The sequence below is a fragment of the Alexandromys fortis genome, unplaced genomic scaffold, assembly GCF_014885135.2.
Source record: "Alexandromys fortis isolate MF-2015 unplaced genomic scaffold, M_Fortis_MF-2015_v1.1 scaffold_98, whole genome shotgun sequence".
Taxonomy (NCBI): Eukaryota; Metazoa; Chordata; class Mammalia; order Rodentia; family Cricetidae; genus Alexandromys; species Alexandromys fortis.
Window position 1 is genome coordinate 2,769,589 of NW_026068002.1, and position 20,148 is coordinate 2,789,736.

The window sequence follows — 20,148 nt, forward strand, 5'->3', positions numbered from 1 at the left end:
CACTTCCTTGAAGACTGAGGATTCTTACTCTGCTAATACTGTATAGCTTGACGTAAAAAGAATTTTTATTGTTTTTGAGATAGGGTCTCCTACTACTCATGCTGGCCTTGAATTCATGCCTCCACTCTAAAGTATTAAGATCACAGGTGTCCACTACTGTGCCTGACCAAATCTGTCTGTCTGTCTGTCTCCCTCTCCCCCTCTCTCTGTCTCTCTGTCTCTGTCTCTGTCTCTCTCTCTCTCTCTCTCTCTCATGATTTTGAAGCTTCTCATTTGAAAAAGTGCCTCCCTATCCTAACTTACTTTCTTTTTTTCCTTTGTTTCTCCTCTTCAATAAATGTTATTGTGCCATATAGGTGGATGATTAACACTTTCTTGAGAAATTTTCTTCACAGGAAGAACTTTAATGTTTTACACAGTTGACCATCAGGTGATTCTTAGTGGCCAGTCTTTTAATTTGCATATTACTCCTGGCTGACACACACCCAACATATAACCCACATTTGTGTCTTTGCACCCCCGTCCACCCTGCCTTTTATTCTGTTTTCAGTCTTCCTCCTTAAGCTCCATTTGCCTCCTTCAAGCAGGTAGCTCTGCCACCAGATGGTGTGCAAGGACTGGGAAAGCTTTGAATACGTGAGCCAGTGTGGCCACCTTTCTGCATTTTATTTCACGGCAAAGGATAAAGATGAGATTCTGAGATATAATCTATTCATGGACATTTTTTCTCTTTTTATTGCAATATTGAGAGGAAATAATCTATAAAGTTTGTTGGGCAAATATTACTTGGAGAACCCGGTCCCAGAAACTGACAATAGTATGGAAATTTGAAAGCAGGATTCTAGAGCCAACAGAGCAAGCACTTTTTCAAATGAGTAACTTTAAAATCATAAAAGCAAATCTTTTGATCTCAGTGAAGTGAGAACCTTCAGCCGTCATTAACAAAATGTTTGTACGTATGTGTATATGTGTGCAAATGTTAGCTTGAGCACTCATGTGCTATGCCTGTGTGTGGAGATCAGGGACAACCTCTGAGGTCAGTTCTCACCTCTACCTTGTTTGATACAGGTCTCTTGTTTGCCACTATGTAGGTCAACTAGTTGGTTGGCAGACTTCTGGGGGATTCTTCTGTCTCTGCCTCCAGTCTCATGGTAGGGACACTACTGCTTCCAACATTATATGGGCTATAGGGATGTGAAATTAGGTCCTCATGTTGGCACAGCAAGTGCTTTACCCTCTGAGCTGTCTTGCCAGCCCACAGCCATCATTTTATTCAGAGTCTTGAAGTGAAACCCATAGGAAAAAGCAGTCCAGAGATCATGTTCACACACAATGAGTTTTATTTAGCATGAGCAGTGTCTTTTTTGTTTTGATTATAATTATTCACCAATATAAAAACAATTCTGTCATCGTCTAGATGTCAGGCTCCTCAAAGACTTGACAGTAGTACTTGGCACACTTTTCTTGGTGACACATGACTGGGGTTCCTGGAGCCGCTGCCTTCTCTGGGTCTTGTGATTTATGCTGACCATTTGTCTTTTCCTCCCCTTGTTTTATAGCACTGAACCTTTGCTCGCATTTGATATGCCTCTGCCCAACCCATGGTAGGTATTTGAGCATGTGACTTACTTTCCTGCTTTATAGATGATGACCAGAGGTTGGTGTTGGGGGCTGGCACTCCCCTGAGTGCTTCTCCTGTCTCCTGGTTCCTTCTAACCCACTGCTGGTGGAGAGAGTAAATGATTCGCCATAAATATGGGGTGCAGTGCCAGGAAAGAATCAGCAGGAAAAGTATGAGGTATAATCCAGAAAGACTGCTCTTAATTGTGGATAAAAGACATGATAACCCGAGAAACACACCTAAAGAAAATAAAGCCAAAGGGAATGGCAAACACCTTGTATGGAACTGGGAGGAGATGAATTAATACATAGAAGGCCTTTGATCAACAGGCTAAAGAAAGAAAGGAACTCAGAATGGGGGGATCGGCAGGCTTGTACTGTTTCTGGGAAAGCTTACGATTTAAATATTGGAAAGGTGACTCATAAGAGGAGATGGCTGAGGAGACGTGGCAGCGGGTCAGCTAGATAGCCAGTGGTTTGTTCTGGCCTAAAGAATCAGCATTATGGCTTTCTGGAAACCTAAGTAATCGGTGCTGGGGTTTCTCTCTCCTTTTTTCAGTGTAAACAATGGAAGTTGAGTTTTCACAGTTCTTCAGGCTGGAGGGTCAAGATTAAAGGTCAAGACCAAAGGGAGGCAGGCTGGGCATCTACTTGCCTTGAGATGATGCTTTATTTCAGCTTCCTCACATGGCCCTTCCTCTGTACACGTGTGTTGGAGTGGAAGAGTTAAGCCGAGCATCCGTATGGCGTCTCTTCCTCTGTATAGACACAAGTCATATCACATCACAGTACTCTGTTGACTTCATTTAAGTCACACTGGGGGCTAGGGCTTCAATATATGGACTTTCTGGGGTACATTCCATCAGAACGTGAAAACCTATTAGTGAAAACCAGTGGGGTAGTGATGTAGTCATGCCGAGAAGGGAAGACGAGAATATTCTTGTTCACCTCAGGGAATGCACACGAAAGGAACCAACTCCTAGGTGAGTTATCAGATATGGCAAGCATTTTTTGAACTTGCTCTTTGTGTAACTCTGCAGTAAGCAGCTGGCATGTACTGTGTCATCTCACATCCTCAATGTCACTGACTTTAAAGTTTAGAAGACCAAGGGCCAGAAAAGTCAGGAAATTTTCCACATTCGTTTAACTTGAACATGACAGAGTCAAGGTAGGATGCAAATTCTCAAGCTACTAATTACCAAAGTCTCATTGAGTAACCTATCGGCATGTTTTGCCTGCTGCCCCACCCTGGGCAAGGATGTGTCTATGCCTGTTGGTAAATGCCTAGCATGGCCTGACCCCAACTTAGACTGGCCTTTTGATAAGTGCCCGGGCCAACTCTGGTTTAGCCTGTTCATAAGTACATAGCACATCTGGACCAAACCAGGAAATGTAGTTGAGTCACGCAAGTTTGCTTGGATGGTACGTAACAAATCTACAAGAACTAAAACACCAAACTGTGAGATACAGCATATGTATTGCAAAAGGCAAATGAGTGAGAAGCCTGGCAGATTGTCAGTAAGCTTCCACTTTAAAGGTGCATGTGAATGGCACCTGGGAAACTAGTCTGGCGAATCTCATTTGCACCCAAGCATGTCTGCATCATCTCTAATAAGGATAGATCATGTGAAGCTTATCCAAGAAGTCTTTTAGGAGAGGGTGGGGTGGCTGGAGCCATTTCAGAAATTGCACCATGCTCGCGAAGACACACACAAGGATGACTATGTGTAGTGACAGATAGGCTGGTCCTCTTGACATACATCCCTTCCCCTGGGAGAAAGCTTCCCCACAGCAAAGGGACAGGCCTAAGAGGCATAGCCTGGAAGCATAGTCTCATGGCTTTCAGAGCGGACTGAAGGAAGGGCAATGGAATTGCTGTTAAGGGGCATCCTCCTGCATGTGAACTGAACGCAGACTTTAAACCCACGAGTGTTAGGTGCTCAGGCCAGTCCTGGGTGCCTCTTTCTGGTGGATCTAGCAGGAAGAGAATGGCCAGATCCTGGCTTTGCTCTCACACTTGCACTCAGAGAAGTGCCACACCAGTTCTGACAAGTGATGGAGGGACCTGCAAAGCACGTGTGTGTTGTGTTCATTGCACCTGGAGTCATCCCAGTAGTAAGTTTATGATGCCCACTGAAGCCTGGGCTTTTATAGGACAGCAGTCTCAGAAAAGAAAAGGAAAGAGAAAACCAAAGCAAACAGAAAACCACTACCACCACAACCCAATCCAAACCAAACCAAATCAAACCATAGTATTCTCCAGTCCTTAGAGAAAACCCAAAGTAATTTTATTTTTAAATTTTTTTACAGTTATTATTAATGTGTGTGTGTGTGTGTGTGTGTGTGTGTGTGTGTGTGTGAGAGAGAGAGAGAGAGAGAGAGAGAGAGAGAGAGAGAGAGATGGAGGTGTGCTTGTGAATATGAGTATGTGTGTGCCATTACATGTGTGTAGAGGTCAGATGGTAACTTGGGTAGCTGCTTCTGTCCTTCCACCTTGGTGAGGCAGTGTCTCTCCTTCTCCATGATGTGCACTTCAGGATAACCGCCGTGTGAGCTTCCCCATGATTGTCCTCCCTCTCCTTCCCTCCTCATCATAGGAAACTATCTACCTAGTTTCTGGAGATTGGCTTTACCTGTCAAGCTGTGTACTGGACCATAAAGTAATTTTCTCCTGTGAGTATGTATGCAGGCCTACTTGCCATTTTCTCATTCTTAATAGGTCTTTCAGAATTTGAGTTTGTTTTGAGCTAGGAGTTTGAAGTTAGGCGTCACTTAAGGAGTAATGTGCAAAATGATAGGGAAATTAAGAAACTTGCTTCCGGGTGAGGGTGTGGGAGGGTCCACAGTGACTTACTATAATATACTAGGAACGGTCAGCATTAGCAAACTTCCTATCAATCTTTTCTCCTTAAAATTGTATATGGCAGGAGGGAGAAGGGGAGCTGCTGGGCAGAGGGTGTAAAGTTTCAGTGGGGATGGGTTGATTGTGAGATCCAAGGCATGGCATGGTCACTATATTTAATAACGATGTATTGTATGCTTGAAAATGGCCAAGGAGGTAGGTCTCAAATGCTCTTCATACACACACACACACACACACACACACACACACACACACACACCTATGAGCATACAATGGACACCCCTCCTCCCAACCACTTCCATACACAGTGACCAGCTGTGTCACATCATGCTGGCCTTTGCTCTCAATACCTTTTGACTTTGGTTCTGTGTTCTATAGAACACAGCTAACTGCATTTGCTCCTCTATGTCCCAAGAGCCATCTATCCGCCAGGGGATTCTAAGGCAATTTCATTTGAGTTTTCGGATATGCCCATATTATGTGTTGAACACATTCCCCCTCACTCCTCTCCACCCTCTTTTCCTCTCTGCCTCCCCCTTTCCTTTGGCTTCCTTTGTTTCCCTAGACAGCTTTATTTGTTTTCTTTTTCGCTTTTTCTTAATATGTTTCGTCTTTATCTGTTCACAAGTCTTCGGTTCTTTTTCTTAACTGACGGATAGTGTGTGTGTGTGTGTGTGTGTGTGTGTGTGTGTGTGTTAGGGGAATGCAGACTTCCAGTCTTCCAGTCTGTAGAGTCTAAGGCTGACTCGGATTTCTGATTCTTTGCATGGAAACCTCTTGTCTTCCTGTAATCGTTAGGCTGGTCACTTTGTCTTGGGTGCTCTGGTGTTTCTGGATGTTGTGCTTTTAAAATTTGTTACATAGCACACTTGGTTGTCTTTGCTAATCTGAAATCTCATCTGTTTAGTTCTGGGGAAAGCTTCAAACAATTTCTTGGTGTTTTTATCTCTCCTGTTAAAGTGTAGAACTCTGTTCTTGTTCCCTTAGCCCAGGAACTCTATCTTCTTGTGACTCTGAGCATGATGTGAGCATAATAATTGAGTATTTGCCTGCATGTGCCCCCTGTGTGTGTGTGTGTGTGTCTATTGCAAGCAGAGACCAGAAGACAGTGGTGGGTCTCCTGGAACTGGAGTTACAGATGGCTGTGATGGCTGTGTGCTGCCATGTGGGTTCTGGGAATTAAACCTGGGTCCTCTGGAAGAACAGCAAGTGCTCTTAACCATTGAACTATCTCTCCAGCCACCTTCTGTCTCTTTCTTGTTAGAGGCTTCTAGACTGTCTACTGACCATGAAGTGGGCTGCTGGGGTGTTCATAGGCAGTTCAGAGGTAGAAGTGGGATCAGTAACACAACTGAATGAAGAGATGGGCTCTTTCATAATGCAAAGATATGGGTGGAGGCTCGAAATGTGTTCCTCTCTTACATGAGGATTCATGGATTTGCTGGTTATGACTTCTGTAAACAGAGACTGTTCCATTGTTTCCAGACCTGAATAGTCACACAGAAACTATATTAATTATGATACTGTTTGGCCAATGACTCAGGCATATTTCTAGCTAGTTCTTACATCTTGAATTAACCCATTTCTATTAATCTGTGTATTGCCACAAGGCTGTGGCTTACCGGAAAGATTCCTGGTCCTTCTCCTTCAGCAGCTACATGGCATATCTTTTACTCCTCTCTCTCTCTCTCTCTCTCTCTCCCTTTATCTCTGTCTTTCTCTCTCTCTCTCTGTTCTGATTTCCCACCTGGCTTTACTCTGCTAAACCATTGGTCCAAACAGCTTTATTCATCAACCAATAAAAGCAACACAAACACAGAAGGGCATCCCACATCAGGCTTCTGTTTAAGTCCAGGAGAGTTGTAGGCAGCTATAAATATCTAAGAGCTCTAGGGTTTGTCAAGCCTCCTGAGTGGTACTATGACCCCCGAGTAGGCTATAGAACAGTGTTTCAGTTAACAATGGGCAGTGTTGCCCTAAGACTATAATAAAGCTAGAATACTGCTGTTGCCTCATGATGTCATAGCTGTGACTACATCATGGTACAATGTATTACAAGTCTGTGGTAAAGCTGTGCTAGCTAAGAGCTACTCCAAAGGCATGGCCTTCGCTAAATTTCTGTCTTTAAATAATTTAGTGGGAATGTACTGTGGTGTGTGTGTGTGTGTGTGTGTACCTACATATGTACATGTATGTATGTTCTCATTTAGCTATAGTCCCTGGGGATTCTGCTGGTAGCAAATGCCAACCCTCCTACAGGAAGACTTTCAGCCATTCTCTCTGTATTCAGAACGTTGCCTTATATCTGGCTTTCCCCATTTTGCTAAATATGCCCCACAGGTCACATTTCTGTCTCCTTCCATATTTCAAAGATTGGTTGAAACCTCTGGGCTCCTATTATTTCCCCATCTGTCTCTTACTCTTTGGGGTTTAACACATTTTTTAAACTTCCGTTACTGTCATTTTAATAGCATATTGGGAGGAAGACGCAATAAAAGTCAGTGGTTAATTCAATGTTTATCCTGAAGTTTCCTTGGATTCCTTATCGGCGTTATAAGCTCCTAAGGTACAGGCTACAATGTCCATCTGTGTGTTTGGTATCACGCATCATAAGCTCTGGTAAATACTAGTCAAATGAATTAATGATCTGTACTGACAGGTCTTTCAGAAATACAATTACTTTAGTTATTGATGTGATTATTTCCCTGGAGACTGTCTCTGGTTAAGCCTGAAAGGAGGGGAAAGTGCTGACTGCCAGGTAGAGGGTTTTGAACTGACCCCGGTGACTAAAGGATGGCGTTTTCTCCAGCTGGCTTGTCTATTTAACTTGTCAGTATTAAGAAAAAGAGTGGAGCACGTTTTCTAAATCAAAGGAGGCCCCCCCCCCGCTTTTTTTTCCACAAGGGACCTTGGCTATTTGTCCTTATTAGCATTGGAAAGTGTAGCAATTCAACCTGCTGAGTCCCACCCAACAACTGCTTCCAATACTTAGAGAAAAAAATTCTATCCGTAACCTTCTCAGTATTCTACAGTCCACGAGAGTTAAATATTAACAGCAGATGAAAAATGGCTTTTCTGTTAACGCTTCCTTAGTGATCAGCCTTCTGTTTAAACATTTGTTTTGCTTTTGTACTGCATGAATGCCCACCCCGATGGACTCGGTGTCCTTGTCTGCCTGTCCTTCTCCTTCACACCCACTTTGTCATTCTTTGACTCCTTTTTAAGGCCACAGCAATAGCAAGAAGTTTATTTACGTCACCAACCAGTACAAACATAAGGCACTGGGACGAAGCTTCAATCCTTACTGCGAGTGATGCTCTGAGCTACTCTTCTGTTTGGCTGTCTCACTAAAACATGGTGATGGGAACCCATCCATTTTGTGTGTTTTACAACCTACTGTACTGTTACCTGCTAGTGCAAAACCACTGCTTTTGTGACCGTCGCACACATCTCCTTACTCCCCCAGCTTCATTTCATCCTTGGAACTCCCTAACATTGCCTTGAAATGGAAAGGAAGATTATTGGGTTTTTCTACTGCAACTAAGGCAATGATGATGGATTTTGTAGATACCCCTCCCCGGCCTGAGCTGGCGTCTCCAACCTTATGCATGCCCAGCTTATATTTTAGTCATGTGGTTAAGAGACAGTTAGCCTGGTTAGACAGTTTTCTGTTTTGAAGCATTTAATATTTTACAGCCTTTTAAGGTTCATAGCACAGGTGAGCATACCATAAAAAGGCATCCTGTAGAAACAGCCTCTCTCATTATCAATATCCTATGCCAGATGGCACCTCTGTTACAATTATGAACCTGTATTGATTCTTTATTGCCGCCTACATCCACAGTTTATATTAAAGTCCACTTTGGTGTTGGGCATTGTATCAGTTTGTGTAAATATAGAATGACATGTTTCTGCCATAATAATACCACGGCAAGCATTTTCACTACCCCAACAGTCATGTCTGCCTTTCCTGTCCTCCATGCACTGACTTACTCAGTGAGTCACTCAGTACTGCTACAGGCTGCCCCGCATGGGGTGCCATGCTGTGGGACAGAGAGAACCTCATCACTCAGTGTTAGGCTTTGGCTAGAACGTTGACTGGTTTGTATTGAACCCGCTAAGATATTTTATTACACGTTTTATAATGACAGCATCATATATGTGAATTTTAGAAAATTCAGTGAAGTATGAAGAAGAAAAATAACATTTTCTGTGAAATAAAATCTCACTATTCCAAGACAACTGCTATTAATAGTTAGTGTGCTTTCCTTCATATAATTTCCTTGCAAGTATAATCCATTTGGGGTATAATATTACATATCCAACTTAATGTTTTTGCAACTTATCAGAATTATTATTTTATTGAAACTGGTTAATAAATATCACCCAAGACCTTATCTATTTTTAGGTAGTAAGGGATTTTCCAGGGTTGAGTGTTAGTACAGAATCAGAATCTGATTCTGAACATTTATCTACATTTTTGATTGCTTTTTGCTTTTTTGAGGCAGATTCTCATTATGTAGCCCAGGCTAGCCTGCAGCTGTTGATCCTCCTGTATCTGCCTCTTTAGAGTTGGGATTGCAGGCATACATCATATGCAGTTTTGTTTACTTCCATTTAAAGGGGGGGTCTTCTAAAAGTAGACTCCTGGCTTCTTGATACTGCTGAGTCGCTTTTACTGAAGGTCAGGGATTTTCATAGGTGGAAAGAGAAATCACCACACATACAGAGTTCCAGAAAATGTGACATAGATGGGCAATGTAGTAACGATGGCACACACTTTCTAGGACATAAGAAAAGGTTAAATGTCAAGGACTAAGGAAGATGGGGGAAACACACTGGGTTAGGGGTGAGTGTGAGGGTGTGGGGGGAGGTGAGGGAATCCTGGGATTAGCCTTCATCTCTCCAGCTCTAGGGAGTGAGGATAGATACAGGGACTGTGAGGCCACGTGATGAGTTGGAATAACTGAGATGGTTAGTAGAAGGGGAGGTGGTTGCAAGTTCTTTAGGTTAAGAAGTACGTGGAAAGTTTCCAACCACCAGGGGTTCATGAGTTGGCTTATCAGACAGCCATGGCAGTAACAGTCTGGGAAGTTCTTTGTGATTTTCCTCAGGGGTGTCTGGCACCTCTAAATAGAAGAAAGATAGGAATGGATGGGCTGACCTGGGCTGCTGTAAAGATAGATCAGAGGAACATGTTCTGAGCATTTATATTTGTGGCTCACATTCTGAAATATAGCGTAGACCCGAGAATGTGGTGCTCAGGGTGCAGAGGTGCTGGGGGCAGGGGAAGGTCTCTGGTTGTCTCTTATCTTGTAAGCTGATTATGGGTCCATTTCATGTATTGAGGTTAAGAGCTAGTAATGTTGCAAACATTAGGAACCAGTGCTGCTATTAGAAACCTTTTCTGTACATAGTGAACTAGAAGTAAGATGCCAACAGTAGTCCAAAGTAATAGAACAGATGGATTGGTGCTAGTCTGGTTTGTGTTTCTGTCAGAGGCCTGGTGGTGCCTTCTCCCTGAATGGTGGTCTATAACAAGGAAAAAAAAAAAACCAAACTATCCAAGTTCTGAGTTTTCCCAATGAGGTCAAGTCTTACTCTCTTGGATGCTGAAGACAAGGAATGCTTGATCCATCTGACAGTTCATCTCTGCATTCGACAGACCATCTGTGCCCAAACTAGACCCCTCAAAATGGGACTAATAAAGTGGCCTGTCCTGAGAAGAGGGTGACAGTTCTGGGTGGACACAGGGGAAAACCCAGATTAAGCTTTTGAGTCAAATGTATAATAAGACCATAACCCTGCTAGACACACTTTATTGGATTTTAACAGAGCTGGTGTTACATCTCTCCCTTTTCTTTCCTCTTAGTGGCATTATCTGTGGTGATGGTGGTGGGGTATTAGGCATTGCTTTCTGAAGACACAAGTTTGTTTCGGGCATCAAGTCCAAGTTTACTCTAATAATGAAAAAAGAAACACTTTCATTTTTTTTCTACTCAAGATAATGCTAATACAAGACTGTATTTGATTAACTTCTTGAAATGAATTAGTCAAATGTGCCCTAAATGACTACACCAATAAATTAGATAAATTTAGACTGTAAATTAATAAATTAGACTGTAGAAGGCAGTCAGCTTGTGAAATCACTACAATCCATGCTGCTAGCTTGCTCAACCTATGAAATTAAATCTGAGGAGGTAACTGGTTCCCCAGCAGAAATCACAAAACTTGCCAGGACTGAGTCTTCTAACAATGACTTATCATTTTAGCTATTTGATGTGGGAGTGTCATATATCAATCTGTTGCTTTCATTGGTTAATTAATAAAGAAACTTCTTGGCCTGATAGGTTAGAACATAGGTGGGTGGAGAAAACAGAACAGAATGCTGGGAGGAAGAGGAAGTGAGGCAGATGCCATGCCTCTTCTCTCCAGGGCAGGCACGATGAAGCTCCAGTCCAAGATGGATGTACGCTAGAATCTTCCTGGTAGGTCACCACCTCATGGTGCTATACACATTAATGGAGGTGGGTTGATAAGGATGTGAGAGTTGGTCAGTAGGAGGCTGGAGCTAATGGGCCAAGCAGTGTTTATATGAATACAGTTTGTATGTTGTTATTTTGGGCATAAGCTAGCCAGCTGGGAGCTGGGTGGCAGGAAGCAGCCTGCCGCTCCTTTCTACAGCTATTGAGTGAACTTGAACTGATTCCATTGTTTCATTTGAACAGGGAACATATTTTTGTATTTCACATGAATGTGTGTATATGCATGTTCTTTTTATCCTTTCTCTTTAGATTCCTTGACTGGTTTTTCAAGTGCTCTTTCTTCATTGTTCTAAATTATTGATCCATATTAGCATGGACATCTCATTCTGAGATACTTTTTGCAGAAAGAAAAAGGTGGAAAGGAGGCCCCAGTCTCACAGAGAACCCAGAACTAATCTGGGTTGGCAGAGTAACATTTAGTCTATGGAGAGTTCCAAGGGACTCTCCAGAGTGAGAATTATGAGACCTGTAAATACACAAGGAGTAGACAGCAGGGTCAGAGTGTTTCTTCTGGAAGGAAATGGTTGAGAAGCTTGCAGCACCATCTTCAGTAGCTGAAGAGTTCATTATTTAAGGTTACTGAGGTTGTGTCTTTTTGTGCTCTGGGATAAAGTCAAGAGAAACTTCAGGTGAGGCAGAAGAGATTTAGGTTAGATGGGAAGAAAACAGTATTTTTCATGGGAAATGAAAGCAAACACCCTCTGAATTTGTAGATTTAATCCCTCTAGCAGAAATCTGGCCACTCTTGAACAGTCTCATCTGGTGGTAATCCCAGACTGAGCCTTGTTCTTGAGATCCTGAGTTCTGTGCAGTTTTGATTTTTTTTTTAAATTTTAGAGCCATTCAGTTTTCTATTATTAGGATGGTATTCTAGTTTAATTTCTGTCTCTGTGAGAAAACACAATGACCAACACCGACTTGGAGGAGGAGTTTATTTCAGTTTACATTTCCAGTGCATCACTGAGGGACGTCAGAGCAGGAATACATGACAGGAAGCATGGAATGCTGTGTACCAGCTCATTCACTGGCTCGGCTAGCTTTTTTATACACCCCAGGCCTGTCTAGGAATGGCGTTTCCACAGAAGAGCAGGGCCTCCACCATTAACCATCAATCAAGACATATTCTCTCTAGGCAGTGGTGTGGCACATCTTTAATCCCAGTGCTCTGACAGCAGAGGCAAAAGGATCTCTATATGTTCAAGGCCAGCCTAGACTACAGAACAAGTTCTAGGACAGCCAGGGCTGTTCCATAGAGAAACCCTGACTTGAAAAAAAAAAAAAAAAAGCAAAAGAAAACAAACAAATAAAAAACAAAACAACAGCAACGAAAGACTTTCTCATAGACATGGCTGTAGGGCAGTCAAGTTGAGGTTACTCTTCAGATGAGATTTGCTCTTCCCAGGTGGCACAAGATTGTGTCAAGTTGACAACAAAACCATCCAGGATAGGAGGCAAAGTACCCATCTCAGTTTGATTGCTAGGAAACAGTCACTGTGTTCTGTTCCTGAATCATTTATACCTGTCTAACAGGAAATAGAATTTAAGGCAATGCAGCATTCTTTTCTTCTTTTTTCCTACCATGTGAGTCCTGGCGATGGAGCTCAGATGGTCGGGGATAGTGGGAAGTGTGCCATCTACGTGCAGTGCTCAAGAACATTCCAGGTTTAGGAAGAGCTTTCCTTAAGCAGCTTATTGAGCAGGAGTTTAAAGTTGTTTTCTTGCCTTGTGCTGTCTGTGTGACTGGGAGCTTGTGGTCACTCTTAAAAAAAAATTTACATTTGCTCTACTTAACAAAATAAATAAATAAAAGGCCACAACCCAAACTCTGTCTCTGGAACCCACTTAGAGGTAGAAGGACAAAATCAACTCCAGTTGTCTGTCTTCCATAGCTGTCCTCTACCAGCAACCAAACGCACACACACACACACACACACACACACACACACACACACACACACACACAAGCACACACACACACACACAAGCACACACACACACAAGCATGCATACACACACAAGCACACAGACACACTGAGACAAGATAGAGACACAGAGGCAGAGACAGCAAGACAGAGAGAATGATGCACATATACACTAATAACAAATAAAATTAATTACAAAAAGAAGCCCCTATTCTGTAAGTTAGAGGACCTTCCAAGGAAAGATCCTGGTGTCCCTTCACCTCATGTATCACCACCTACCAATCTGTTAGGGTCTGTGCCATGGTATTAAGAGAGAAACCTCTTCGGCAAAAAGAATAGACTATTTGTTTTTCATTTTTGTCTCTTTTAGACTGTAGTTATTCTTCATTTACAGCATGTATCGTTCCACTCACAAAACAATTTATTGAAACAATGCATCTTATTTATATAGATTTATTTTTAGATATATTTATTTTATTTCACATGTAGGTGTGTTTTGCCTTCGTATAGTATGTATGTACACCACATGAGTGAGTGTCTGGTGCCCTTAGATTTCAGAAGAGGGCTTTGGATCCCTGGAACTGGAGTTATAGATGGTTGTGAGCAACCACGGAGTGCTTGGAAACCAAACCAAGGTCCTCTGCAAGAGCAACAAGTGTTCCTAACCACTGAGTCCTCTCTCCAGTTCTACATATTCGTTTAGTTTTTAATTAATAAAAACAACGAAATAAATCATAGACATAAGTAAAGATAAGCCTTTAAGTCTTCTCATATGATGGGCTGAGAAAATGTGGCTTTCTGTAAAATAAAAGTGGCTGGCTTCCTGACTGCTTTTGTAAATAAACTCTGCCCTGCCTCTAAGGTACAGGACTTAGGTTGTCGTCCCTCATTTAAAGTTCTTTTATTTTTTTTTCCAACTCCCAAACTTAACTTTATTTTGTTGTCCATTCCTCTTCAATTAATTTATAGTAAACTCTGTAAGCATTGAATGTAATGGCTTGCTGAAATTCCCCTTTTAACATGCAGTTTAGTTTTGAGACAGGGTTTCTTTGTAGCTTTAGAGTCTATACTAGAACTAGCTTTTGTAAACGAGGCTGACCTGGAACTCACAGAGTTTACAGAGGCCTGCCTCTGCCTCCTGAGTACTGGGATTAAAGGAAGGCATACACCACCACCTGACCATTTAAAGTTCTTAAAAGTCACTAAAATGTGAAACTTTATTTTGAATACACATAGCAAAACTGATTTGTAAACAAAATCAAGTTACTTACTGATAGCACTGGTAACACTTCCTGGTAACTTTCATGGCTAACACCCTTAGAAACTGTTACCCATCTATCATGCTGAGGAGGCCTGAGATAGGTGATAGGTAGTTGATAATAGGTAGTAGATAGGTGAGCTAAGCGGCCACACTTAGTTCTTCTCCTCTGGCTGTTTATTGCTCTTTCCCCTTGCTTTCTCTTTATTTAATTTCGTTCTTTTAACATGGCTGTTTATTGCTCTTTCCCCTTGCTTTCTCTTTATTTAATTTCGTTCTTTTAACATTTACAAAATTTTAAAAGTAAAATATAATTGCCTCCTCCTTCCTCTGTCCTCTCTCCATTCCTGTGTTTTCATCGTTGTGATATGGAGCAGAGGCTGTAACTCTAAAGTAAATCCTTCAGCTGGTCAAAGCATGGTGCTTGTTTGTTTTGCTTTTAGAGGAGGAATTTGCTTCAAAGAGTACCACTACTTCCTTTGATAGATTTTGTGTCTTGATGAATTTTACAATCCTTCAAAGGAATTAAATTCCTTTCAACATGTTCTTCTGGAACAGAAGTAAGGTGTGTGTGTGTGTGGTGTGTTTGTGATGTTCCACCTTTGGATCTCTGGTGGGGGCATGTTAAGATGGGCTCATTCTCTGGTGGGTAAATAACTCTCTGTATACATTCCTAGCTCCACCCAGCCCCAGAACACCCTGATCTGTGCAGCAAGTGACTTGGATGACTAAACCCTGGCCTTCTCTGTGCACTGTTGTTCTAGATACATTTCATCTTGCTCTTCAGTCGACAAGGGAAACTTCGGCTGCAGAAATGGTACACCACGCTCCCTGACAAAGAGAGGAAGAAGATCACCCGGGAGATCATCCAGGCTGTCCTCTCTCGTGGGCACAGGACGAGCAGCTTCATTGACTGGAAGGAGCTGAAACTTGTTTATAAAAGGTGTGAGTAACTTCCCAAGAACCAAACATCTCACTGTGGCTTTGACTCGTTTCCCTTCTGACTATTTTAGATTGCAATACCCATCTCGGCAATGTCTGAAATCTCTGATGAGGAGAGTCTAAATATTTGCAGCAATGACAGGGCGTGTAAAGATTCCCCATTTGATTAAAACAGCTTCCACATGCTAGGATTGATTCTAAATACTTAAACTGTTCGCTGAATTTGCACACGCATACCCAGTACTGTTTCATGAGTTACATTCCCGGCATCATTTCAGTGACCGTAGATACAGCAGCAAAAAAAGAGACAGATTATGTTCATGTTTACAAGAAGCAAAATTATTCATTAAGCAATCAACATATATTCAGTACCAAATGCTGTGGGAAAGCACAAGCGAATGTGCTGGAAGAATGAGAACCATTTCCAATGGGATGCTCATATTAAAGCTGTCCATATATGCAGATGGGTAAACTGAGGACACACAGTTTAAGCAATTACTTCCTGGTCACAGTAGTTGAATGGTAATCAATCAGTAGAGCCAGTACTCAAGCCTAGAACTTTCTTCCTTTAAAGCCTATATTTCTTTTGATACATCTGTTTGAAGTGGCAAGACCATACTATCAAGGAATCCTCATTTATAGATGAGAAATCTGAGGCTTGAGAGGTAAAGGAAGCTTTCCAATGAAGACTCAGGTAATGGATGCTTAAGATAGGGCCTGAACAGAGCCTCTATTAAACTATGATTTCCAAAACGGAAAATTCACACTGGAAATGCTCTCTTTCCGTGGCATGTAGGGTCTGATAGTTAGTAGAGTCCACTGCTAGGAAGGGCTTTAGCAAAGCAGCTTCTATAGGTTCGGAGGTTTGGCATAGAACGAATCACCATGTGAAGCCAGATATGGTAGTGTGTGCCCCTGAGAGCGCTGCTGAAGGCTTGTATATTAAAGGGGGTGATAAAAAATTGGAAAGGGGCATGAGCAAACACCCCAATTATCGCGAACGAAAGGATACCATCCCTCTGATTGTAGCTCTTCAAGGTGAAATTCTGTTGAGAGCCTCTCGTGTGACTAATGAAGTAATTAACCGCTGTGGCATCTTTATGTATTCTGGTTTATATTTGAGGAGTGCACTGCATGCCATGAGCAATGAATTTTATCCTTGTGTGGAGGGAATCGAGAGAGAGCAGGAGACTGCACACCCATTGGGAAAACCCACTTAAGCTTGTTTATTGTCTCATTCAATTTTGCCTTTCCTTATTTTTTTCTTTTCAAGGTATGCTAGTTTATATTTTTGCTGTGCAATAGAAAATCAGGACAATGAGCTCTTGACACTAGAGATTGTACATCGTTATGTGGAGTTGCTGGACAAGTACTTTGGAAATGTAAGTGTCCTTCCGGCCCTTTAGAGTCTATCCATCTTGGTTCTTGCTTCTGCTCATCTCTTGTATTCCTTTTCTCTCTTTCAAGTAAGTCTAAACTATCCATTGCATTGTACCAAGGATGGTGCTGGCCCACCTTGGTTCAGAATTACAGGATTCCTCCCTACCTGCATTTCTTAGTAAGTGAATCACTCAAAAGATGAGGGTATTTTTTTTTACCTTCAGATTACAAATACATTGAAGACTTTTTTTCAGGAAGCCTGAATTTAATTGCGAGTGAGTGATTTCTGTCCCTTATTCCTCATTGGCTTTGCCATTTCTTTTCTGTTTTGACATTTTGTTCCTTCTTTGGCATTGTTTAAAGTTACAATATCATTAGTACACAAGGAAAAACAACAACGACAACCAACATCAACCCAAACAAACAAAAGTCCCCAATCTTTTCACTTCACAGCGCTATTCCACAATCTCATTTGCATTTATTTACATAACAGATGCAGCGAACTCTCACAGCTGCTCCCATCTTCAGACCGTTCAGTCTGCACCAGCTTGCAGCAGGGCCCCGCATCTTACCACTCCAAGGAAGTTGCACAGTAACCATTGAGCCCTGCATACTGCTCCGCACCACTGACGTCTCAAGTCTTTGCCTGCTTTGCCCTCCGCAGCACTGAATTCATATTCATCCTTTTAGTATCCCCACCCTTCACCCCGCACGCTTTATACCATGCCATTGCTTCCTGCTGGGTCTTGGCCTGTGTATGTGGAGGCCCTTCCTTTGGTTTTCTTTTTCCCCTAAGCTCGCTTTCCTCTTCTGATCATCTAGACGCTGAGCCCCTCTTCCCACCTGCCTAGTGTGTCTATGGATTCTTTCTCCCAGCCTCTACGGCTAGGTGATTTCTTTCTTGCTTCCTCTTCTTTGCTCTCCTGGTGATGGTTTTCACCAATCTTCTCATGACCAAGTACTATGCCTGTCTCTGGCAAACCTGCTCTTTATGGTGGTTGGACTTTGTCTTCTCAGAACCCTGCAGTACAAAAAGACAGGGTTCTTTTGCTTTTCTTTGCTTGCTGCTAGAGCCTACCTGACCCTTCAGTTTAAACCCAAAACTCTTGTCCCTCTCACTATTGTAGTGAAATGACTTGGGATCTTACATCTAGCTTCTTATTTGTCCATTTCTACCCTTAAACTCTTTTATGCTTTTCTGCTTGTCCTGATGATGAGCATCTTTTTTAAAACGTACAGACCTAGGTGGGGCGTTACTGCCCATCACTTTCCCTTCTCTATCAGGAAAAACTCCACACTTCCCAGACTCTAATTTAAACTTTCAAACAGTGACAACCGATCACTCCTCTGCCCTTGCTGTGTATATTCCTCTGTGCACCTGTCTCTGTCAGCATTCCAGGTTATGCAATAGCTCAGGGCACAACATTCTACCTGGGGCAAACCCGGCCCTTCCCAGAGGTCAAGACCTCTGGCCTCTCCCACCCCTGCCACTGTAAATACCTCTGGGTCAGGTTTTCGCAAATGCTATAGAGACACCGATAAAATACACTTTTGTGGGAAAGAGTCTGGAAAAGGTTTCTCCAGCCATGTTCTCTGCTCCTTCCCTTAGTCAATGGAAGTTTATCAAGTGATGATGGGAGAATCTGCTTCCAGAAGAGTTGTTTTTATATTGTTTGATTTGTTTTTGTTATGTTTTGTTTTTTGAGACAAGGTTCCTCTGTAGCTTTGGAGCCTGTCCTGGAACTAGCTCTTGTAGACCAGGCTGGCCTTGAACTCACAGAGATTCGCCTGCCTCTGCCTCCCATGCTGGGATTAAAGGCGTGTGCCACCACCGCCCAGCTAGGGGGTGACATTTTCATCACAGGTGGTTCATGCATGTTCCCTAACCCCCTTTCCTTTATTTGTTTTCTTTTTTCCTTTTTTTTTTTCAACAGTCTTCACAATAACAAGTATTGGATGGATTCCTAATTGAATTTTCTCCCCTATTTTCCTTCTTCTTTCCTCTGTAAATGATGTTGTGAGAGGTACACGTTGCTTGGGAGATTTTAGTTATTTCCGGTATTTAGGAATAATAAGACAGTGACACCAAGTTCTCTTTCTGCTCCTGCCTCGCTAAATTTATTTCTTTTTCCTAAGTAGAACGTATAAAACAGCATGTTTTAAAACACAGAAATATTTAACTTTCTGCTTTCTTTTATTCTAATGAATTCTGATATTTTTGGTGCCCTCCTTTGAGATGAACTTTGCATGTGGCCTTTTGCTCTGGAGGAGTTTCTTGAAGTCTGAGCTTTTATATAACCTGCTTTATCTTCTTTATTTCTGAACTCTAGTTTGACCTGTTCTGTTTCTGTGGATTAAGCCAACTTTGATCATGCAACTTGAAGCTGAATTTTGATCTCTCTGTGTTTACTGAAAGTCAATCAGATATGTCAAAGCGCATCACTTAAGAGAATCTGGATGACCTCCACCCAAGGAAAGAGTAAAGAGGGTCAGAATAACTGCCTGTCTAGCATTGGTTCTCCATCCAATTCTGGTACACCTTTAGAAGCTCACTCTATCTTTGTCATGAATCAAAATTTTAATTCACTAAAGCATTCAATGACTCTTTCATTAAACTAAGAGCACTCCAGGGCTCCGTGCCCAGTAGGTGTTCAATTCTTATTAATTGACAGAGATGACCAAGGGCTTCTAGAACTGATCCTTATCATTATCATTGTCATTATCTCAGCAATATTTCATTTATCTTTGGATTTATCTTCCTCTCCTGCTAATACCAAAGATCTCTTTGAATCCTGCCCATAGATTATGCAAGGGGAAACTTACATCTTGAAGATATAGTATTTTGAAGGCAGATAAAACTCAAGATCTCTGGTTACTAATTTGAGTGATGTGTCTCACAGTACTTTTCAATTCTGAGGAGATTACCAAGGATTGTGTAGTCAATCTTTCAATCTTCAGTAAGTAGCATTAACCCCAATTTATAGATGCTAAGAAGAAATGCTTTGGGGTCTCCCAGTAGATAAGGAATTTAGACGCCTGCCATATTTCCATTCTGCATTGCAGCATGAACGTGGATTGATGTATTCCGAGTGTGTGGCTGCTGCTGTCGCAGGCAGCTTTTGAATTTGACCTAGGGAGTTTTTCTGTTTTAAGAGGAAGAGCATGCAGTGTCTTGATCCTAGTGTCTGCTCACACAGTAACCAGACCCAAGATTTCAGACCTACCACCTATCTCCATTTCACTGATGAGGATACGACACTGGAAAGGGAGATAAAAATATTTGCTTTGTTAAATTCAAATACAATAAGTAGCAAAGATATATAAACGATTGGTTGCTATTTACGTATTGTTTTCCTGTAGCTTTGTGGTTCTTATTACCTGAAACATTTCCTTTGCGTAATTTGAAACTTCTTGTATTTACTTTAGAGTTCAAGGACAGCTGCTTCTTAGACTCTGACCTAAGGGATTTCGTTGTTGAAATGGCAGAAATGTTCTCGGCGTAGTATATACTGGCTGTGAGAGAAGAGCTGTAAGCCACACTATAGTAACACACAGATATCAGGAAGTGAAAGATAAAGTGAAACAGTCATTTTTCTGCCATTTGTAAGTTGTGTGTCA

At 42.0% G+C, this 20,148-nt stretch overlaps 1 protein-coding gene across 4 annotated transcripts in view; it reads left to right on the forward strand.

Moving 5' to 3' along the window:
- The window catches only part of Ap1s3 (adaptor related protein complex 1 subunit sigma 3), a 65,064-nt gene that overhangs the window by 32,135 nt on the left and 12,781 nt on the right, over positions 1-20,148 (forward strand). The window contains exons 1-3 of one of the 4 annotated variants that reach the window (XR_007595217.1): positions 10,867-10,971; positions 14,973-15,151; positions 16,424-16,532. Coding sequence is in view for 1 of the 4 variants with exons in the window: in XM_050161048.1 (XP_050017005.1) it covers positions 10,951-10,971; positions 14,973-15,151; positions 16,424-16,532 (309 nt within the window). In the remaining 3 variants the exon portion in view is untranslated. Of the gene's footprint in view, positions 1-10,866; positions 10,972-14,972; positions 15,152-16,423; positions 16,533-20,148 lie in introns of those variants that run through there. The other 3 variants (XR_007595216.1, XM_050161048.1, XR_007595218.1) reach the window with 3 other exon arrangements.